At 46.7% G+C, this 22,246-nt stretch overlaps 1 protein-coding gene across 5 annotated transcripts in view; it reads right to left on the bottom strand.

Annotated features, from left to right (window-relative positions):
* The window catches only part of EVI5 (ecotropic viral integration site 5), a 1,064,947-nt gene that overhangs the window by 460,901 nt on the left and 581,800 nt on the right, over window positions 1-22,246 (bottom strand). For all 5 annotated transcript variants that reach the window (XM_086953930.1, XM_086953933.1, XM_086953929.1 and 2 more), the window contains one exon: window positions 7,892-8,026. In XM_086953930.1, coding sequence (XP_086810056.1) covers window positions 7,892-8,026 — 135 coding nt within the window. The remainder of the gene's footprint in view (window positions 1-7,891; window positions 8,027-22,246) is intronic.

Raw genomic sequence — 22,246 nt, 5'->3', positions numbered from 1 at the left:
GGGAGATGCCTCCGGCCAAGAGTCCTCCAGATGTCTTCCGGTACCTCCTCACCCTCCGCAACCAGTCCCGGCGGTTCAGAGACCTAGCAAAAGCCAACCTAGAGGCCAGTCAAGAGGACATGAAGAAATGGTATGACCAGAACGCCTCATCCATTGAATTCGAGCCGGGGCAACAGGTCTGGGTAATGTCCCCCACAGAACCGTGCGCTCTCCAAGACAAATGGACGGGACCCTTCAAGGTAATCGAGCGCAAGGGTCCTGCCACCTATCTGATCGATATGGAGTCCGCCCGGAATCCGCTCCGAGTCCTCCACACCAACAGACTGAAACCCCACTTTGCACGAACAGAACTCAGCCTCTTGATGGCCACAGACAATGGGGTTGAAGACGACTCCGAGCCTCTCCCTGACCTCTTGCGGACCCAGGAGCAAGACGGCTCCGTGGATGGGGTCCGACTCTCGGAGACCCTCACCAGAGAACAACGGCAAGAGTGCCAAGCCCTCCTATCACGGTTCGCCAGTCTGTTCTCCCTCACCCCGGGTGTCACTTCCTGGTGTGTGCACGATGTGGACACCGGAGACAGCCCTCCTATCCGCCACCGGGCCTACCGCGTACCTGATCGGGTACGGGCCTGCATCCAGGCGGAAGTAGCTAAGATGCTCACGCTCGGGGTCATCGAGCCCTCAGACAGTCCATGGGCCAGCCCGGTCGTACTGGTCCCCAAAGCAGCCGCCCCCGGGACCACACCAGAACTCCGGTTCTGTGTCGACTACCGGGGCCTGAATGAAGTCACCAGAACGGACGCACACCCCATCCCCCGGGCAGATGAACTGGTCGACCGAATGGGCGCTGCCCGCTACCTCAGCATCTTCGACCTGACGGCAGGTTATTGGCAGATCGGCCTCACACCCCGAGCACAAGAACGCTCTGCCTTCTCCACCCCCGATGGCCACTATCACTTTACGGTCATGCCCTTCGGCATGAAGAATGCCCCAGCGACGTTCCAACGGCTCGTCAATCAGGTCCTGGCGGGGCTCGAAGAGTTCAGCGCCGCCTACCTGGACGACATCGCTGTGTACAGCCACCATTGGACCGAGCACCTCCACCACCTCCAAGCAGTGCTGCAAGCCCTTCAGCGAGCTGGCCTCACGATCAAGGCCAGCAAATGCCAAATTGGACAAGGGTCGGTGACCTACCTCGGACACCAGGTGGGAAGCGGCCTAGTGGCCCCCCTACAGCTGAAAATTGCCGCCATCCAGAACTGGCAACCCCCTATCACTCAAACTGAGGTGCGAGCCTTCCTGGGCCTCACGGGCTACTACCGAAGGTTCGTGAAAGACTATGGTACCATCGTGGGGCCTCTCACCGAACTCACGTCAAAAAATCAGCCCAAGAAGGTGAACTGGACCCCAGAGTGTCAAGCGGCGTTCGAACAGTTAAAGGCCGCCATGTGTTCCGCTCCTGTGCTCCAGGCCCCAGACTACAGCCGGGAGTTCGTCGTCCAGACGGACGCCTCCGACCAGGGCATTGGGGCGGTCCTGTCCCAAGTGAACACCGAAGGCCTCGATCAACCGGTGGCCTTCATCAGCCGGAGACTCCTACCCCGGGAACAACGCTGGAGCACCATAGAGAGGGAAGCCTTCGCTGTGGTATGGGCCCTCAAGAAGCTCCGGCCCTACCTTTTTGGCACCCACTTTCGGGTGCAGACTGACCACCGACCCCTGCAGTGGTTGATGCATATGCGGGGGGAAAACCCAAAATTACTACGCTGGTCCATCTCCTTACAAGGTATGGACTTCACAGTCGAACACCGGCCTGGGTCCGACCACGCCAACGCCGATGGCCTGTCCCGGTTTTTCCGCCTCGACGAAGAGAGTCCCCAAGAGGATGGGTAACTCTCCCCGCCTTCAGCTGGGGGGGACGCATGTTGGACAGGCCACATGACGGGCCGCTCTCCCCCGGCTCGACCAGGCCCGAGCCCAGTCACGCAAGCACCACACACCACCATTGCACGCCCTGCGTCCCCTCAGGGACCCCTGCCCTCGAACATGATAACCTCGTGGGTCCGATCCACTGCCGGCCCATGCACCCAGCCCGGGCCGCCATCTTGGACACCTCGCCACGAGGCCGCCTGGCCCCCGATCGACCTCAACCCTGGGCCTAGCCCAGCCTCAGACAATCCGGCACCACCCTCCACCCAGGAGGTGAGCGGGCTACTTGGCAAGTCAATGGGAGAAAGAGGTGCCGATGGCTCTCCCCCCGCCCAGTGCCGCTCGCCCATCGCCTCCCCGGGCGCTGGCTCCACCCCCCTGCTGGGTGTCTGGACTCCCTCATCCCGGACCTCCCGACCTCCAAGTGCGAGGGTCCGGACATCAAAGCACGCCAGCCCTATAACTGGGGCAGCTCCAGAGCAGGAAGTCAGTTGTATCTTGGAGTCGAGAGACGTAAGAGGAACTCATCCTGGACGGACTACTGGCGCTGCCGTAGCTCTGTCCTGTGCACCATCGTCCTGCCTGTTGGCGCTGCCACAGCCGTCGTAACCTTCATTCTTCACCGTCGTCCGGATCTGCTGGCGAGGCCGCGGACCGTTGTAACCATCATCTTCATCGGGACCTGCTTGGCTTCTCCACGGCCCGTCGACCATCCTTCATCCATCTCGGGACCTGCTTGGCTCCTCCACGGCCCGATCAGCAACCACGCCGAGCTCGAGGATTGAGAGCTATTTAACTCATTGGTAACTAAGACTGTCCCGCTACCCTTTCTCCTCAACCAGAGATCAGAACCGAGGGGACCCCTGAGTCCAGACCTCCTTGTATCATAACGACGTAACCTAAGAATTGCATATAAAGTCTCGTTAACCTTCAATCTTGTGTGGTGTCCGTCTGTGGGGGGGAAGTTACTTACCTGTACAGTCGTTGGAGACGGCTCTCCCTGGAGACCTCTCCCCGTAATCTCGGCCGACCCTCCCGGTCCGTCTAACAGTGTCCGTCATACCTTCACTGAAAGGCTGTAAAGGTTTTAAAGATGAAGGGAGAGACTGCAAAATGTAAGCTAGAAACTTAGGTCTGATTTCCACAGTAGGCAGTTGTAGTTTCAAAACCTCCACTGTCATTAGAACCACCACAGAAAAAACAGGCACTCTCCTGGCTGACAGCCTAAATAGGAAGTCCAATTCCATTTCTAGCAAGATATCAAAACCACTTGAATTCTGGAGGTCCAGAAAAAGTTGGTCATCAGTTTAGTGAGGAACAGGAAATAGTCAATACCTTGCTCATCATCCCTGTTAGACCTGGCACCATTGGCGTGGGTCTCCTTCCATTGTTGCTGTTGCCTCATGTATTTTTGCTGGTGTTAGATGCTTTAGGCACTGTGCCACTGCTATTCAGGACCACAGTGCAAGTGCTCCCTATTGTAAATTGATGTACTAATCAGTGGTTCCAGGTTTGGCTATTTGGTTTACCTGTCAGACCCTAGTCTAGTGTACTGAGTGTGCCCAGGTCGTGTAAATCCACATGCTGCTGGTGGGCCTGCAGCACTGGCTGTGCCACCCACAGAAGCAGCCTTGTAAAATGTGTTTAAGGTCTGCCATTGCAGAGCCTCCGTGCAGTCTGGTACTGTCATACTGACTGGACAAGTGCACCCACTTGCCAGTCCCTAAACCTTCCATTTTCTTCATATCAGGCACCCCTATGGTAGGCTCAAGGGCAGGGTGCATTGTAAGTATAAGGTAGGACAAGCCCTGATTTGTGTGGCATGTCCTCATAGTGAATTACACCCATTTTCGTTTTTCACTATTGCAAGGCTATCTGTCCTCCATAGGCCAGAATGGGCTGATAAGAGTTATTAGATTTTATAATCCTAACTGTCTCAGAGAACATGGTAGAAATCTCCAAGGGCTTGGAAAAGAGCTTGCCTCCTGCTGAAGTCTCAGGGACAACAGACTTCACCCCCCAGCTCCCCAGCGTTCTCTAGAAGTGCCTGCTGCTGTTTTGGGACTGCTTGTCGCAAGGAGAAGGAAGCGCGACTCATCGAGAAAAAGCGTGTCGCTGTGCCTGCCGTCGCAACTCCGAAGGAGGGTGTCGCTGCTGAAACTGCCACACGGCACCGCATCGGAGAGAAGCGTGCCGCAATTAAGAGAAAGCGTGTCGCCGACGTCGCAATTCTGAAGGAGGGTGTCGCCGCTGTAGTTGTCGCATTGCACCACATCGACCAAGAGCAGCTCGCATCCCTGAGAAGCACCCCGCCGTCCGAGCTGCTGCCGTCGCATCTTGGATGTCGCCGCTGTAGTTGTCACATCGAGCGGAAGCTTCACGCATCGTGGGAGAAGAGCATCGCCGCTGGAGCTGTTGTCGTTGCATCGTAAGGGGGTCGCTGCTGCAGTCAACGCATCGAACCGAGAACATCTCGCATCCCCGAGAAGCGTGCCGCATCTGGAAGATCTTCACGTCTTTATTTCTTTGTATCTGAACTTTGCCGCATTTCCCATCGCTGCGACGTTGCTTGTCGTCGAAGCGCAAAGCAACTTAAGGTACATTGACGCAGAGTGTCGCATCTAAGAACTGAACTGAACTAAGCCTAAATCTACCATTTAAAGTGTATTTTTGTCGTTTATGGTCTTCTGGTAACTCTATATAAAGTCTACTTATTTTTTATATAAAACCTGTGTGGTGTCCATTTGTAGGGTTGTCACTGGGTTACTGTATGTGGTCACAACTGCTTAACTTACAACGCCTCTGAAATAAACCTTGACTGCTTGCGCCAATCAACCTAGAGGGTGAGAAGGGATTATTCTAGGAGTGTAACCCCCTTGTCCTGACTAGAGGAGAGGGTCCCTATTTGTCACAAGTACCCACCTTTGCCAACTGGAGACCCCCAAATCCAACAATCCCAACCACGCGAGTCATCATAACAATTTGGTACATCTGAGTCTCAGTCAAACAAAGCCTAGATACTGAAGGCGCCAGTACATACGCAGAGGCACTGCCATGGAAACTTTCACTACATGAGTCAGTTAGTAATCTCATAGCGTGACATCAGCTGAGATCTAGCTGAGCTGGGCTCCAGATCAAGACTGGCACCAAGGTTGGCCAATTGGGACTGCTGTGGCCTTCAACAAATACATGGAGGCATGGCCTGATGCTGGCAGCAGAGAATTAAAGGAGTCAGTTAGCACCAGAGAAGGCTCCGCAGGCAGAAGTCTTACTGGGGACCCCAATGGATCCCTGGGGCCCGAAGGTGCTCCAGGAGGACTGGAAATAATCAAGATGATCTGCAGCATTGCTGCCATGAAGGAATCTATCTGCTACAGAGCCGCCTCAAACTGTAGAATGGGGTCAGAATGAGATGACTGGTGCATTTGAGTGCAAAGTGCGTGAACCATGGGGGATGGACACCCTGGCTGGACTTCTTACTTTTGGGTTGAAATTTAACTTTGGACAAGACCCAGATTTGTCTGGGAACGGGGCCCATGATTCGGAATATGAGCAGCCTGCTCTTCATGTTTTGCAGCGTGAAGGTTTGTCACCCGGTCCCTGGTGGCCTTCAGAAGCATCAGTGATCCTTTGTCTTCGACTCAAAGGACGGATGTCATGTGGGTATGTGAGTGACAACTGCTTTCTGCAGGCATAGCACAGCTTGAAGCCTATAGATTTTATGGGAGACATTCCTAGCACACTGCCAGCAAAATCAACTTGGAGGGCAATAAAACCAACAAATATTCAGAAGCAGAGCTCCGGATCAAAATGAAAGGGAGGATAAAAAAGGAAGTCAGACCTCCGGATTGACACCTATATTACAGCTCTTCGCCTTCTTTTCCGGAGGGGACGTGAGGTTGCTAAAGGGTTTGAGGGCACCATCTATTGACATGCAGGGGCAACTGCTGGAAAAGTGTCCTGATCCGGTCACTAAGGGGAGATCAAAAGTATTCATCAAAATATGTTTTGCTATGCTTTCTTGCATTGTATGTTGGAGGTTGCAAAGGCAAAATCTTTTTTTATTTCACCAGCAGAAAACATTGGCCCACTATTTTGTGTGAAAAGTTGGGGAGGCTCTTAGATATAAATTAATTAAATGACTGTTGATATGAAAGGACCAAACATTATTAAAATCCTGCACTAGTGAAAATTATTCTGCCTTGAACTCACAATGTGTCAAAGGGCTGTGGTTTAATTTTAAAAGTGAGGTACTAAAATCCTTTGAGAAATGTACTACATAGTTCACATTTATGTATGCAGTTAGTTGAGTTTTAGAATAAAAAATCAAGTTAACAAGACAGCTGTTGAAATATCACAAGAAAGGAACTCCGGAATATTCCTCACACCTCTTATCTCAATAGAATCTGATAAAAACGAGAGCTCCGATTACAGGTGCTTAGATAGAACTAAAAGGTAAAGTGATTACGAAAAAGACTTCTAAAGTAACTAAATTACATGTTATAAAGGAAAAATGATTGGACAAAAAACATAAATAAAATAGTTACATTTTATGTCAATATACTTTGCAGAAAAATTTCAAGTACCACTTAAGATTGTTTTAAAGAAAGAATAGCAGCTATGTTCTGAAATAATTTCATTAAAAACACGATTTTAAAGAGAACATCTGCTCCTTCGGTCAATGCAATATGGATTTTAACATAACTGGAGTGAGACTGTGTGGAATATGGTGCTGCATTGAGAAAATAAGTAAGAAACAACTAGGGAAATATTTTTTTTTGAAAGGGTGTCAACAAATAGAAAGAATCAGGGGGACCAACATATATACATTACTACATACAGTACTATATACACTGCAAGAGGGGGTAATATGGTCTCAAAGGCAGGAGAGGAAAGAGCTATAGATTTAATTTAAAAAAAATAAGGAAATATCACAACAGCAAGGGACACTGCTAAGACACAATTTACATAAAAGCTCAATGAGTTCCATCATAAATTGATTTATGGGTGATATTGTACCCCAGTGAGATTGATTAAGATGTGTCCAGGGAGGATCCCTCACTGCTGATGAGGGTGCGATGTCCAAGGTACAACTTTACATATATGCTGGAAATATCCTAAAATTGTGCCATTCTGCACTGAGGTCTTAGAGGTGTTGCAGAGGATCCTCGACTATCCACTGTCTCAAGATCCAGTGGATGTGATACGGAGTCTGGGGTGTATTTGTTTGGGACAACGGGTTTAGCAAGTGATCTTACACTGTCTGGGAGTGGCAAAATAACCATTCGCTTGTACTGTAAGAAAAACAAAACGCTAATGCTGTCACTGCAGTACTAAAGATTAGGGGACGTGTTAGTGATGGAGCACCTCGCCAGCAAAGTGGAGCGGAAATATTTAATCTTTGAGGATAACTTTCAGGCTAAATGGGGACATTTGATGGAGGTGCTAGGGAATTTGGGGCAGCAAGAAGGAAGGTAATGTTCTTTTCTAGGTGATATTGATTGTGCTGCAACATTTCATTTTTAGGAGGTTTCAATAGAAGTTGACATGAGCTTGGATACAGTGGTGTTGGTTGTCTAGCTGGGAGGGGGAGGCGGGTTTGTAATTAAGAACGTGATTTAGATTTCGGCGGATGGATGTCCCTCTTAACGAAATATAAATCCCATAATATCCTATGGGATATATATTTCGGCTGTCAGGATATCGTTTGTGATGGAGTACCCCATCAGCTAAAATAAATCAGGCCCTAAGTATGTGAGCAGGTCCACATGTATAGCATACTACGTTATGGGCAAATGAGGACGGACCTTGGATGATGAGATTATGTAATGAACAGTACTGTTTCTGCTTTTTGTTACTGATGTAAAAAGTACAGAAAAAGGCAAATAAAAAAGCTTTAAAAAATACATGATTTTCTTTAGTTATCTGGATTTTTTTGATAGCTTTAAATGCAGAAGTACCTTTTCCATGTCCAGAATTTTATCCTGAATTTCTTTCATTGCACAGTGAGACTCAGCCTCTTTCAATCGGGCCTGCACCAATTCAGTTTCTAGCCGCAGTACAAAGTCTTCTGAATAGCGAGGACTACACTTGTGCTAAACAAAACAACATAATTAACATATGTGTTATTTATTTCGAAACAGTTAAACCATAAGTCAGACTTCTCTCTTGCATTTAATATTGTATAGGAACAACACATTTCATGTGAAACATTTCTTGGTGCAGGCAAAAATCATGATCTCTACTTAAAAAACGAAAATTGCTGACATATTAAAACATAAATAATTAAAACTATGAATCAAGAATAACAATACAAATTATTCTAAATACAATTTCTTTGAGAAATATTATAAAATATAGTAACCTAAATTATAAATGAGTAAGTAGCAAATTTACAACAAGCTTATATTTCAATAACTTTTACGGTCAATTGATAATATTATACGAAAAAAGAAAACAGGTTAAGTCATGAGAGAGAAAAAGATGAAATGTGGAGGGGCTGAGTAACCAGAAAATGTGTCATTACATTATTAGCAGAGCTACTTTTGAACACTTAGGCCTTTATGATTTCAGCAGGAAGCCATCCGACAGCTTGTCTGAGGCTTTCGGCCCTACATCATAGTTTTCAGTCTGACCACCTTATTATGAGGCTGGCGGTCGAAAGGTAATCTGAGGGGGAATTCTGCTCTGCATCAGACAGACTCACAGAGTCTGTCAGGGCTGCGGGCGGAATTGTAATTCCAAAAGGACAACAGAGCCAGCCTCGGCTACGCTGTTGGTATTACGATGTCGCTTTACGCCTGCCCTTTCAAGGCAGTCCATTCGCCATGAAAAGCCAGGCAGAACGTGATTTTGGGGGCAGGGAACCCTCCCCCCCAGCCATCCGCTATGGGGCCTGTCCTCCTAAACATCCCATGTATTATGTGGCAGGCACAGATGGTGCCTGCCACATGGTGCAGGGAGGTTTGAAAACATCCTTTTTAGGTCTTGCCTACGCAACGTGCATGCGTTGCGTAGGAAAAACTAATAGAAATCGCTTTGGCTTTTCAGCCAAACACTTGCACGTGTTCCATTACCTTCAATGGCGACGCGTGCATGTGAGGAGATTTACTTGTGGGAGCGAGCGCCACCATATGTTTGCAATTAACTTACAAACACATGGTGCCGCTGGCTCACTCCAACAATGGAATCTCACTTCGAGGCCCAGCACGTGCCAACGGATCAGTGGTTCTCGCCCGTTGTCTGATTCCTCCCTGCTCGCGGTTTCTCGCTGATAAGACCCCCCTCCCCTTTGCAGGAGAATTACTGGTGGCGGTGAGTTGGGGGGCGAGGGGGGGGGGGGGGTGTCCTGGGTGCATCTGTGAGGAGTAGACATCAGTGATCACCTTGGACATCCCCCGCGCGGGGCTTCGTCAGCTGTGCGCTGGTGCCTGACGCGGAGGCTGATTTAGTGGCACGCCCTGCGGGCTCCCCCTCCCCTCGCGTGCCTGGGCTGTCCCAGGGACAGAGCCTGCCTGCACCGGCTCCTGCTGAGGGAGGGCAGTGCTTCACAACCCCTCGGATCACCATGGGCGTTGTTTGCCAGATGCTGCCGCTCTTTGTCCTGGCTGCAGTCTCCGTCAAAGGCGAGTACCTGTGCGTCTCGTTTCTTTATGCGTGCGATTTCGCACTTTACCTTTAAATATTATTTTTTATTTTCTTGTGCACTCGGTCTCTCTGGGGCTCTGGACTGAGCTCTGAAGCTGCGCCGCTGTTAACCCACAGTGGCGTTGCCTGCCCCGCTCAACCGCCCATGAGTCGGCTCCTCTCTCCTAACACCTCTCTCCTCCCCCTTGGTTCATTGCGTCCGTCTGCACCAAGTGAGATTTGTTCAGACCCACAATTTTCTTAACGGAGGCCTGGGGACATATTTAAATGCTTGTTATATGCCACAATCGATTTACAAAAGGGGGTGGTGATGAACAGAGTGTCTGAATTGAGCAGACCACTCTTACCCAGTCCAAAGATCAGGGCTTGATCCATCACCGTTATTTATCTCACTGCCCCATCCCAGCTCAGAACCTGGCTATATGCAAATCAGTCTGTCCCTGGCCCAGTGCATCATGGGAACAGGGCAGACTAAACTACCAAGCCAATTCTTTACCAGAAAGGAGACAAGCTACCGGGGACCGGTTTCTGGCATTTCAGCCTCTTCGGCCCGGCTTGCTTGAATCCTGATGGAGCAGTGAGAAAGGGACTCATGTCTGAGTATACCCTGCCACACCTATAGTGGCCAAAATCGATTTACAAAAGGGGGTGGTGATGAACAGAGTGTCTGAATTGAGCAGACCACTCTTACCCAGTCCAAAGATCAGGGCTTGATCCATCACCGTTATTTATCTCACTGCCCCATCCCAGCTCAGAACCTGGCTATATGCAAATCAGTCTGTCCCTGGCCCAGTGCATCATGGGAACAGGGCAGACTAAACTACCAAGCCAATTCTTTACCAGAAAGGAGACAAGCTACCGGGGACCGGTTTCTGGCATTTCAGCCTCTTCGGCCCGGCTTGCTTGAATCCTGATGGAGCAGTGAGAAAGGGACTCATGTCCGAGTATACCCTGCCACACCTATAGTGGCCAAAATCGATTTACAAAAGGGGGTGGTGATGAACAGAGTGTCTGAATTGAGCAGACCACTCTTACCCAGTCCAAAGATCAGGGCTTGATCCATCACCGTTATTTATCTCACTGCCCCATCCCAGCTCAGAACCTGGCTATATGCAAATCAGTCTGTCCCTGGCCCAGTGCATCATGGGAACAGGGCAGACTAAACTACCAAGCCAATTCTTTACCAGAAAGGAGACAAGCTACCGGGGACCGGTTTCTGGCATTTCAGCCTCTTCGGCCCGGCTTGCTTGAATCCTGATGGAGCAGTGAGAAAGGGACTCATGTCTGAGTATACCCTGCCACACCTATAGTGGCCAAAATCGATTTACAAAAGGGGGTGGTGATGAACAGAGTGTCTGAATTGAGCAGACCACTCTTACCCAGTCCAAAGATCAGGGCTTGATCCATCACCGTTATTTATCTCACTGCCCCATCCCAGCTCAGAACCTGGCTATATGCAAATCAGTCTGTCCCTGGCCCAGTGCATCATGGGAACAGGGCAGACTAAACTACCAAGCCAATTCTTTACCAGAAAGGAGACAAGCTACCGGGGACCGGTTTCTGGCATTTCAGCCTCTTCGGCCCGGCTTGCTTGAATCCTGATGGAGCAGTGAGAAAGGGACTCATGTCTGAGTATACCCTGCCACACCTATAGTGGCCAAAATCGATTTACAAAAGGGGGTGGTGATGAACAGAGTGTCTGAATTGAGCAGACCACTCTTACCCAGTCCAAAGATCAGGGCTTGATCCATCACCGTTATTTATCTCACTGCCCCATCCCAGCTCAGAACCTGGCTATATGCAAATCAGTCTGTCCCTGGCCCAGTGCATCATGGGAACAGGGCAGACTAAACTACCAAGCCAATTCTTTACCAGAAAGGAGACAAGCTACCGGGGACCGGTTTCTGGCATTTCAGCCTCTTCGGCCCGGCTTGCTTGAATCCTGATGGAGCAGTGAGAAAGGGACTCATGTCTGAGTATACCCTGCCACACCTATAGTGGCCAAAATCGATTTACAAAAGGGGGTGGTGATGAACAGAGTGTCTGAATTGAGCAGACCACTCTTACCCAGTCCAAAGATCAGGGCTTGATCCATCACCGTTATTTATCTCACTGCCCCATCCCAGCTCAGAACCTGGCTATATGCAAATCAGTCTGTCCCTGGCCCAGTGCATCATGGGAACAGGGCAGACTAAACTACCAAGCCAATTCTTTACCAGAAAGGAGACAAGCTACCGGGGACCGGTTTCTGGCATTTCAGCCTCTTCGGCCCGGCTTGCTTGAATCCTGATGGAGCAGTGAGAAAGGGACTCATGTCTGAGTATACCCTGCCACACCTATAGTGGCCAAAATCGATTTACAAAAGGGGGTGGTGATGAACAGAGTGTCTGAGTTATATGCCACAGACATGCATACATACTTAACTCGTCAACTTGGGGTGGCAACCATTTTTATCACTGGGGCCTTGATAGACACCCCATTTCTAACGCATGTGCTATATTGGTTGACAGTTTGTAAAAACCTTTGTAGTTGCCGAGGATTTGCAGGGCAGCTCGCTGGCTCCAGGCGCACTCAGATTTTTGCACTTACTGCTGGGAGGGCGCACTCACTTGTCTGGGTAAATGATTTAACTCATGAGTAACCTCCTGCATAAACAACTCATCCTGAAAACCAGCACGAATGCTCATCACCTTGTGACTCCAGACAATGAGAGGAATGCTCCTCGTTGTTTACAGTGCTATTTTACATCTTTGAGGGCGCTTGTGAAAGTTTTCTTCACACACCATTAGAGCTCCGGAGCGCACAGCTGCTCCTAGATGTGCCTGAGGGCATCCACAGATGCATGGTGGTTGAACACGCAGTGTGAGTGCTCACATTCACCCAGTTGATCGCAGTGACGGGCCCACTTTCAAGGGCCATCAAGGCCGCTGTCCGGTCACCGGTGCATCAGGTTTCTTGTGAATCTGGGTGACAGTCTGTGTTTCAACCTGAAAGAGAGATGGGGCATTTTGCTTCATGTGCCAGCTGCGCATAGCTGTACCACCCAGGCCCTCAGGGCGCCTTTTAAGTGTGGCAAAGCGTTCCAATCTCTCTTTGCCCCAAAAGAACAAGTTTTCACGGTTTTACATCCACTGGATAAGTGCTGGGAGGCAACTTAAAATCGGCATACAGCCCGCTCTACAAAATCAAAGTTTAACCAGCACTAACGTAGTCATTCGCAAAGTGTGACTTTTTTTTGCTGTCCTGTAAACATACAGACACACAAGCACACAGCCACAAACATTCAGGTACCCACGGACACAGACCAACAATCACATCTACCCCTTTGCATGCAGGTGTACCACATCCACTGTTGGTGGGATCCCAGGTAGGTGAGCACATTGGTACCACTGGTGCCTGCACATTAGAGGTGGACGGTAAAGTAAAACACGAAATGCAGATAGATGTATAGTGGGTGGGCACCTGGTGGTGCAAGTGAGGTTTAAAGTGGACCCATGTCAGGCGTGAGTAGCTAATCCAGTCGAGGATATTTTTTAAGACTAAACGCACCAAAGCGAGAGGAAACAAGCATTGGCATAGCCAATAGGTCTCGTTTTGTATTGGAACCAGGTGACCTATGGCCAATTGGGAGCTGTTGCTGCCATCTTTCTTCTCGTGCAGTTCAAGACTCTGGAGCCTCGCATTCTATGGTGAGCAACATCCGAAATCATGGGGGCAATCTGTCAGGGAACTCACAACACAGTGTTGCGAGACATATTGGGTCAGTGAGAATGAGTGAAAAAACGCAGGAGGCCACGTGGCTATTTTCCTAAAACCATCAGTTTGAGCTATTTTTATTTTAAATGACATTGCCTTTTATTTATGTTTTGGTTTTTGAAACATAAATAAAAGCCATTGTCATTTACAATGCCAATAGGTCAAACTCGTTTTTCATTGTGATTACAAACTAAGCGGGCAGATGACGTGAATTTTACCATGACATCTATATATAACGGCATACCAGTTAAAAATGGTTCAAAATAAACTCCCCAAACAGTTCTTTTCTGCCCATGTTGATCTGTGCCATGCTTTTGCACTGATCGTCTATGCAAACGCTGGTGCAAAAAGTCCCAATAAGCGTACTTTCTCCTAGTCGCACCTAGAAACATGAAAATTAGGTTATAAGGGCATAATGGATCTAATAAAGAAACAATGTACAAATCTAGTTCAAGTGCTATTAAAACACACTAAGGGCCGGTTTTATCAACACTTTGTGCCAGGCAAAAATCCCCAAAAGTCATGCAGACCGGGACTATGTATTCTGGGAAATGCTTTCTAGCTACATTTTTCCCCCCTCCTTTGGAAAGTTGCTCAAAGTATTTCAAGTAGTGGTTTGCAATACTTTGCATCAATGGGGCATCCCATGGATGGTACCTGGTCAGTCCCATGCAACCACTAGTACAGAAGCCATGCTAGGCTCAAGCAGATAGCTTTGCACTATGGTGTCTGGTATGTGCATGGCGCAAGGCAAAAAAAGAAAAAAGCTGGCATAGCTAATAGGTTTTGCATTTGGGACCATATAAGTATTTAGTTATGTTATGCAGCACAATATCCTTGGTGCAACATCATCAACTGTTGCATGGCTAAACACTTATAAGGTCCCAAAGGTAAGACCTATTGGCTATGCCAATGCTGGTTTTCTATTGCAGCTTGTGCTGTGGCCCTTTTCCAGCCACCACACAAGCTGCAATAGAAAAATGGAGGATTCTGATACTGCAGATGGAACCGTCGACTAATAGTTGGGCGGTTCCATTCCAGCTACAATGTTGGTCGGATGCTTGTTCGAAGGACATCGTGATAGTGCCCTTAATGTGAATATTAGGCCATAAATATAAGATTAAAGTAAAGCTGGTTACAAATCATGTTATGAATGCTTAGGGAAGTCATTGTTTAATAGATTTAAAACATAGTTCTAATGATAAATACAGTTGTTCCTCCTTAGCATCAGCATCTTTTAGGATGTGTGAAATTCTTGCAATTTAAATTTGTGCAATTAGGCAGCATTTCATAAAGTTTACAAAAAAATAATGCATAATTACACAAAATGCAAAAAAGAAAATAAAATCAAAAATGAATTTATAAAGCACAATAAACATGAGGGTATCTAAGCGCTATGACCGAAAATCAGAGCTCCTAAGCACAGAAAATCCTGAGAACTTGTGATGAGAAAAGTTTTTAATGATTTCTTGAATGCGGCGAAGGACTCAAGTCTAGCAATGTGCGCCGGCAGGGAATTCCTTAACTTGGCAGCAGCCCCGGGGATGGAAAGGCCACCCCATCTGACTTTCCGGAACCTGGAAAAGGAGACTTTTGTAGCTGAAGAGGAGCTAAGTAACCTGCCTGGAGTGTACCAGCTGAGGAGGGAGGAGACATGTTTGGACCCTTTGTGATGGAGAGAGAGGAAGACTAGGCAAATAGCCTTAAAAACAATGTGCTCCTTCACACGAAGTCAATGCAGCACTCTAATGCCATCTCTGACAGACATATGTTTGGGAGTGTTAAGAATAAGGCACGCAGCCGCATTTTGCACCACTTGTAGCTTGTTAAGTGAGGAGGCATTAATATTCAGATAGAGGGCATTGCAGTAATCAAGTCTGGAGGAGACTAAACCAGTGGCCACCGAGTGACGCAATTCAACTGGAATAAAAGGAAAGACCTTCCTAAAAAGTCCTGATTATGTGAAAGTAGGTATTCGCGATACGAATAAGCTCCAAGATTTTTGGCCACTTAACAGGTCACCAGCAACAGGACCAGATTGATTCTTGTGTACCAAACAGCAGCACCTCAGTGTTTTCCGTGTTCAGTTTAAGAAAATGTCTTTTCATCCATATGTTAATCTTGGTCATGCAGAGATTAAACTTGATAGCTACTGAGGACAAGTCGGAGTTGGATATAATAATCTCTGTGTCACCGGCATATGACAGTGCTTGAAAACGGCATGAATGTATTAGTTGAGTGACTAATAGATTTAACAGAGTGAGCACAATGAAGACCCCTGAGGGACCCCGCAGGGAAGGCTATAGGCCTTAGCTTTAAAGCCCTCAGAACTGACAACCTGCAATCTGTTGGTGAGAAAGGAATGGCAGAGATTGAGAACTTTCCATCTGACAGCTGACTGATGAAGGCATTGAACCAGGCGCACTAGCAGCCCAAAGACAACCACCCCATCCTGATCCACCGGAGCCTGATATTCTTCATAGCATCCACCAGTGCAGTTTCTGTGCTGCGACTACTTCTTAAGCCATTTTGTGAAGGGTCCAGCATGTCACATGTCTCAATGAGCTTCACTAATTCCTGCTTAAGGTAATTCGCTAGGATTCTGGAAGGTGTAGGCAGAAATGAGATAGGACGAAAGTTCTTCATATCATCAGGGTCAACGTTAGGCTTTTTTTGAAGAGGGATTACAGTACCCTCCTGCCAACGTTGAGGAAAAGTCCCCAGAATCAAAGGAATGATTTAGTACACACTGTAAAGTTTTGGTAACGCAATCAGGTGCCAGTTGCAGAATTTTAGGTGGACAGGGGTCCACCGAGGACAATGATCTAAGGCTCATGAGAATCTCCTTGGTTTTCTGCTTGGAAATAGGAGGGAAGGCAGATAGCTTGGAGGGCTCAGTGGAGATGGACTATGATTCCATAAAAAACTGGGTTCAACAGGTGGAGAAAAATCAGAGTCGATCTTAAGAATTGTCTCTGAAGTAAGTGACCACTCAATCGCAAAAATCTTGCGAAGGATCAGTACGGCCGGGAGTGGATAGTAGAGACAAATTCTTTAACAACTCTAAAGAGTTTTTGTTTTATCCACAGGGTTGTGATTCAGTGGCCATTTCTGTTCTGGTCTCCGACAAATTTGCGGCAGTTTACTTTTGATAATACAACCAGGGTGCAGACGGTTTGGACCTAGTACAACACTCACTTGTCAGGGGGCAACAATGTCAAGGGCAGCCCATAGCCAGTTTTGAAATCCTGCAGCCGAGAGTGCAGGCAAGGTACCTTCAGGGCTATGAACCGAGTTGAGCCCTGATGTAATTCTACTCCAATTCTTACCATGAATTTTCTTAGGTTTAAACAGTCCCGGTCCCACCCCCATAGATGGCAGTGTGGGGCATCTCACATTGAATGATCCACACAACTAAGGGGGATGGTTTCATTACATGTCAGGGTGGGAGAATTAGAGAAGATACCATCTGAAGTGGGCCCCACTAAATGAGTAGGGGCTTTCACCACCTGAGAAAAAACAAAATTCTGCATAGATTCTACTAAGTATAAAGAGTCCATGTGGCATAGAACTACCAAGTGAAAATTAAAAGTGGCAAGTGCTTGCCGCAAACTGTTGATGGACTAGAAAGGGCTCGAATGCTTAGAGACAAGCTTCAAGGAAGTTAATTTGCGGGCCCAGAGGGTGAGAAATTAAGAGCCCTGTCAAAACTGGAATAGCAGCACTTTTCAATGTAAAAAACATTCCCTCCGTGGCTTCTGATCCATGCAGCGTCAATGCCTCAAGAGTACAATTAATGGAGTACTTACAAAAGATCGCTAGGCTGCCTCCTCTGCGACCAGGACAATCTTCTAGAGATATAGCATAGCCTGAAGGAATAGCGGCTTCCAAATCAGGGCCTGAGACCTCCGAGCCCCAGGTTTCCGTAACAAAAAGGCAGCCAAGGCAGTATGAGGTAATAAGCTCATGAATTTCAGTGTTGTGTTTGCACAAAGAGCGTGCATTAAATAATGCACGGATGATTTGGGGGACAGAGAGTGTGTTTAATTTCCTCTCTTTAGAGTTCCCCAAAGAGAAAGACTGAAGAGGCAGCACCTAAATCCGGTCACTCCCAGTGCATAAGTCCCTGACTAGGCCCTCCCGCCAAAATCTCCTGCGTGGGTCCCCCAAGCCAGTGATGCCCCAACTGACTAGAAAGTTTCCCTCCCTTTCCTTATATAGCGTCAGTTGGCAGTGGCAGTTGGTGTCACCTCCCCTGTTCTGGAAGGTTCCAGGAGCTTCCCTCATTCTAGCTATGGGCAGGCTGGCAGGCTGGTATTGCAACATTGTTTAAGGGTCCCAGCCAGCTCCTGGCTACTAGAGTGCGCCTAAAAAGACCATGCTGCAGTAGCAGGGGTCAGTGGCAGCCATGTTAGGGGAAGAGAGCACCTGCACCCTGGCATTGATTAGCAATGGGAGGGTGCCCAGAGTCCTAAGGCCAACAAAAAGTAGGTGGGAAAAATGAGGCAAGGGCGAAAAAAATAGGGAAAGACCACCCTAGGGCTGACAGGTCTAACATCTTCTTAATGTTTAAGGCTCTGATGCCTTCCTCTATGATGAACACTCAGATGGTTTTAATGTGTTGAATCGTGATGCGTATTAAGCAATGCCAATGAACGTTAATGATAAGTGAAAGAAATTGCACAATGACCATCTCTTATGTCATTTTCCAGATGTCTACTTAAATGATACATAATAGTCTCAGAAAGCTCTGAGGTGAAGGCAGCAGCTCCCCTGGGGCCTTCTGCAAACTGAAAACAACCAGAAGAAGACTCAGAGTGGGACTTGGGAAGTTCATTATCGAAGAGAGGATTTCAATACCAATCTTTCATTATTCTTCAAAATATTTATGGGATATTTGGCACTGCAGGTGTCAGGAAGGAACAGGTTTCGTACGAGCCCTTGTTTGACTTTCTTCCCATAAAAGAAAAACTTCTCAAAAGGAAAACCAACATCCTTCTGCATGAAGAAAAAGTGGGCAAAAAATAAATGTATACACAAAAAATATGGCAGCGAGTGAAAAAACACAAGACAATGTCAATAGGTTTTGAAAGAATCAAACAAAAATGATTGAAATACAAGTTAAAAAAAGAGCAAGTAAACCTTGTTGTTAGTGAGAAATGTTGAACTGTCAGTCAGCCGATACAGCTATGTTCTTAGGCATAGGCAGATCAGCTATTCTGTATGCAAGCACTCGCCGTCTACTTATTAAAGTTTTGTTTTTTTCCTAGTTAAAAAAACAACAGCAAAGTTCCGATGCTGAGAATCTGAGTGAACTATTGGTTAACTCAAAAGATAGAGAGCCAAGCAAAGTCTAGGATTGAGTACGCCTGCTTTAGCTACTACAGTATGCGTGATTGCCTTCCAGATGCTCTTTTGGAGATTTCCACACTCATCTAACTTCCATCCGCTGGTGGACACTCGAAACTTGTACACGAGCTTTCACACCAGGCACGTGCTAAAGGTTCAATCATGCACATGGAAAAGTGGACCAACCTGTGGTGCAAAGTGTCGAACAACAATGGATAAAGGCATGGTCGTACTAGAACCGGATCATATAATGTTCCATTTTAATGATCAGGTTGTAATTTTCTGACTAGGAGCTATTTATTTATAAAGTTTTATATAGCACAATAGCACCCTAGCAGATACCCCCTTTGCATGCCAAATGTGACGCCCCGGTTGCTCTTTCTGCTCCTATGTGGAAGCAGATTTCATACCCCTGCTCCAGAAACGGCCTACGCTAAAACTATTTTGCAATCCTTGTTGAAAGAAATTAAGTGGGTCAGTAAGATGTAGCTTTGCTTGCATAGTTCCCTAACTAGTTTGATGGCCTTGTCCCAGTACTTGCTAAAACGAGGATCGTGTTCGTGGATCAGTTACAAAGGTATAGGGGGGCCGCAGAGTACCTGCATTCTTATAGTCTGCCTGCTAGGCCCACGTGGAGGCCACAGGGCATCTGTGCAGAAAGCGGATGAGTTAAGTGCATTAAGGCTGCCAAGGAGAAGAACAGGAAGCTTGTTCTTCTATGGTGAAGGCAGCAACAGAATATGGGCATGTTGTGAACGTGAGGTAACTACTCATATTTGGAGCACATTTGGGTGTTATATGAGGAGCGGTCACTGAGCTAGTATCATCTATAGGGAAACTTGCAGGTGCATGTGTTTTAATGTGCCATAACTACAACTAGTCTCTTTCTTGCCATTTCAGCCTTAATATAATAATTATTATATAGTGCTTTGTACTACACTATTGTTATTTCGGACTTTAAAATTACCAGGTGACCAAATGAAAAGGAACTGAATTTACCGACCAGGAAAGGATGTCAGAAGCTGAGGCTTCCTTGCTGGCATTTGAATTTGTTATCTTAGGGACCCTGCCAATGTTATCAAAGAGCCATCTAAAAAGAACTTGGACTAAAGTCAAGTGCAATTGTGTCCTCCTACTAAAATAATAACATCGGGTAGGCCTTCCACCAGCTTCCCGTTCACCAGGATGACTTATCTGCTGGGTTTCCAATTTGAGCAAGGTTTCTTCTTCCTTGGGGTGTTTTGTGTCATATCCTTATTTTGAGCAATTTAGCTCCTTTTTGGAGTCAGTTTTCAAAGACATAGCCAGAACTAACATGGTTATTCAAGCGTCCTCTAGGTGCGCGTATTCAAGGCTGGCTTTTCTAGCACCATGGAAAGGTATAGGGTGCCTTTGGCGGAAGACAAAACTAGAGGTTATTCAACCGCATTGGTGTTCATAGGTATAGTGACGAACTCAGGGAAATGTCTTCCAAGCTGCCCCCAGGAGAAGGTCAATGCTTTAAAAAGGGCTCCATAAGAACATGTCTTAGGCCCCACAAACTCATGCTGCATCAATTCCAGGTCTTTGTGCGGCAGCCTAATGTTGTACTTTGCATTATAGCAATGAAACGTCCCTTTTCAAGAATCCGTCGCTTAGGCAAGGTCTGATTTTATTAGTATAAAAGGACGTACATGTTACATACAACCATGTTACTGTACAGACGTCAATCAATATTCCAACCATTCAAATATGTAGATACTGTAGTCCCAAAGAGTTAGGCAACCAAACAATTTTAAACTAAGTATTTGCTTTATTAACAGCTTGAGACAACATGCATCACAAAAGGCTACGTCGAGTTTAAGGGCGAAACATCACAGGACCTATCTCTCAGCTGAGATAAAACAGCACCTTCTACTTTGAGCCTCATTTTTTGAGAATTTCAACTGTTCAGTTAGCCCTCACTCCTCAAGCCATGAGATGAGCCTTTTTACTGATGCTTCAGGCAGCATCGTCTTCGGGCCATTTAGGTACAGGATTGGTGTGCTCTATCGTGGCCCCAAGAGGGGTTTGAATTTGGGCTTGTCAGGAATGTTAACTTTTTATAGTTGCTTCCCATCTTTGCTGCACTTCATGGCTGGACTGAGTGCTTCGGTGACTGGTCAGTTTTATTTTGGTTTAACAGCTGTCAGCGGTAAAGGCCATTCCTTTACAGCTGACATGGGTAACCAAAGTGACTGCTTAAAGAAACTGAGACTGATGAAAGAAATTGTTGTAACTTGTTTACAAAATTACATGTAGTTTAGAAACAAATGTGCCTGGTGTCCTTAATAACACTGACACAGACATCTCATTTTAAGATGTTACGACGTTCAAAGAACAGCGTACAAAGTCACTCCCTTTCCAGAAGAACTTGGGAATCTTAGGGCTCAGCCTTCCCAGGTCTTTTCTTTTAAAAAGAAATAATCTTTATTTGCATCATTAATTAAAACCTTTGCAATTTCTTTTACATTGTAAAATAATGTTATAATGAAGTGTGCAGAGTAAGTTAAGAAATACTTAAAACATTGTTTGGGTTTTTCTCTGTGTGCCAATGTTAAAATGAAGACGTTTCGTGCAATAAAATCTGTAGTCTGTAAAATCGGCATTTGATGACATTCAATATTAAAAACACGTTTCCCATTCCCAGTTTGTGTCAATGGTAAGCTTAGGATGTCATTTTAGCAACCCCCGCCGCGGCCGGTGGGCAGCTGGGAGCAGATTGTAATTCGAATGGGCTGAAATTGAGCAGTTGACAGCCTGAATATTTATGGAAGAGTTCTTAAATGTCCTTGCTGGGTGGAAAACGCAGTCAAAGGGCAAAATAGGCAATTAATGTTTGGGGCTTTTGATCCCTTAAAAAAAAAAATTAGAATACAATAACTAAATCTCTTTCTTGGATCTGGGGAATTGTGCTGGTTTATACCTACAAAGGTGTAGTGTGTTAGGCAGCAGGACCTGCGTCAAGTTGCCAATATGGAGGGTTTAGGGAGCTGGTACTACCCAGATCTTGTATGAGCCCATCTAACTCCAGAGACAAGGAAAGCTTATGACAGTTGGGGGTCAACTTCAGCATATCTGGAGGGTTCTACATAGGGACTGCTGTTTTCTCTTGAAACTTGGATAGGGTTTAAAGAGCACATGCAACAGGAAGGAAGTTCTGCAAGGAGACATTTCTCTATCGCCTTTTCTCCAAGGTGGCAAGAGTCTCAGACTATTTCAAATATTTCCACATTCACAAGGTCCTTAAGAGTTGGGAAAGATTGGAGGTGGCAGCTCTTTGACACGGTCAAGCTGGTAAGTATAGACCTTCCCCTGGCCTGTACTTCAGGCGGCTCGATTTACAGCTGGCCTCCGATTGGGTATTCAGGATTACAGAGTAGGATACATGCTCAAACAAGCATTGGCATAGCCAAAAAAGTTCACTTTTGGGACCTTATAAGTATTTAGTTATGCAGCACAATATCCTTGGTGCAACAACATTAACTGTTGCATGGTTAAACACTTATAAGGCGAGTCCTATTGGCTATGACAAGGCTTCTTTA

This window comes from Lissotriton vulgaris, chromosome 1_1, assembly GCF_964263255.1.
Source record: "Lissotriton vulgaris chromosome 1_1, aLisVul1.2, whole genome shotgun sequence".
NCBI classification, from domain to species: Eukaryota; Metazoa; Chordata; class Amphibia; order Caudata; family Salamandridae; genus Lissotriton; species Lissotriton vulgaris.
Note: the sequence above shows the minus strand (reverse complement) of the source record. Positions and strands in the feature narration are given on the sequence as shown.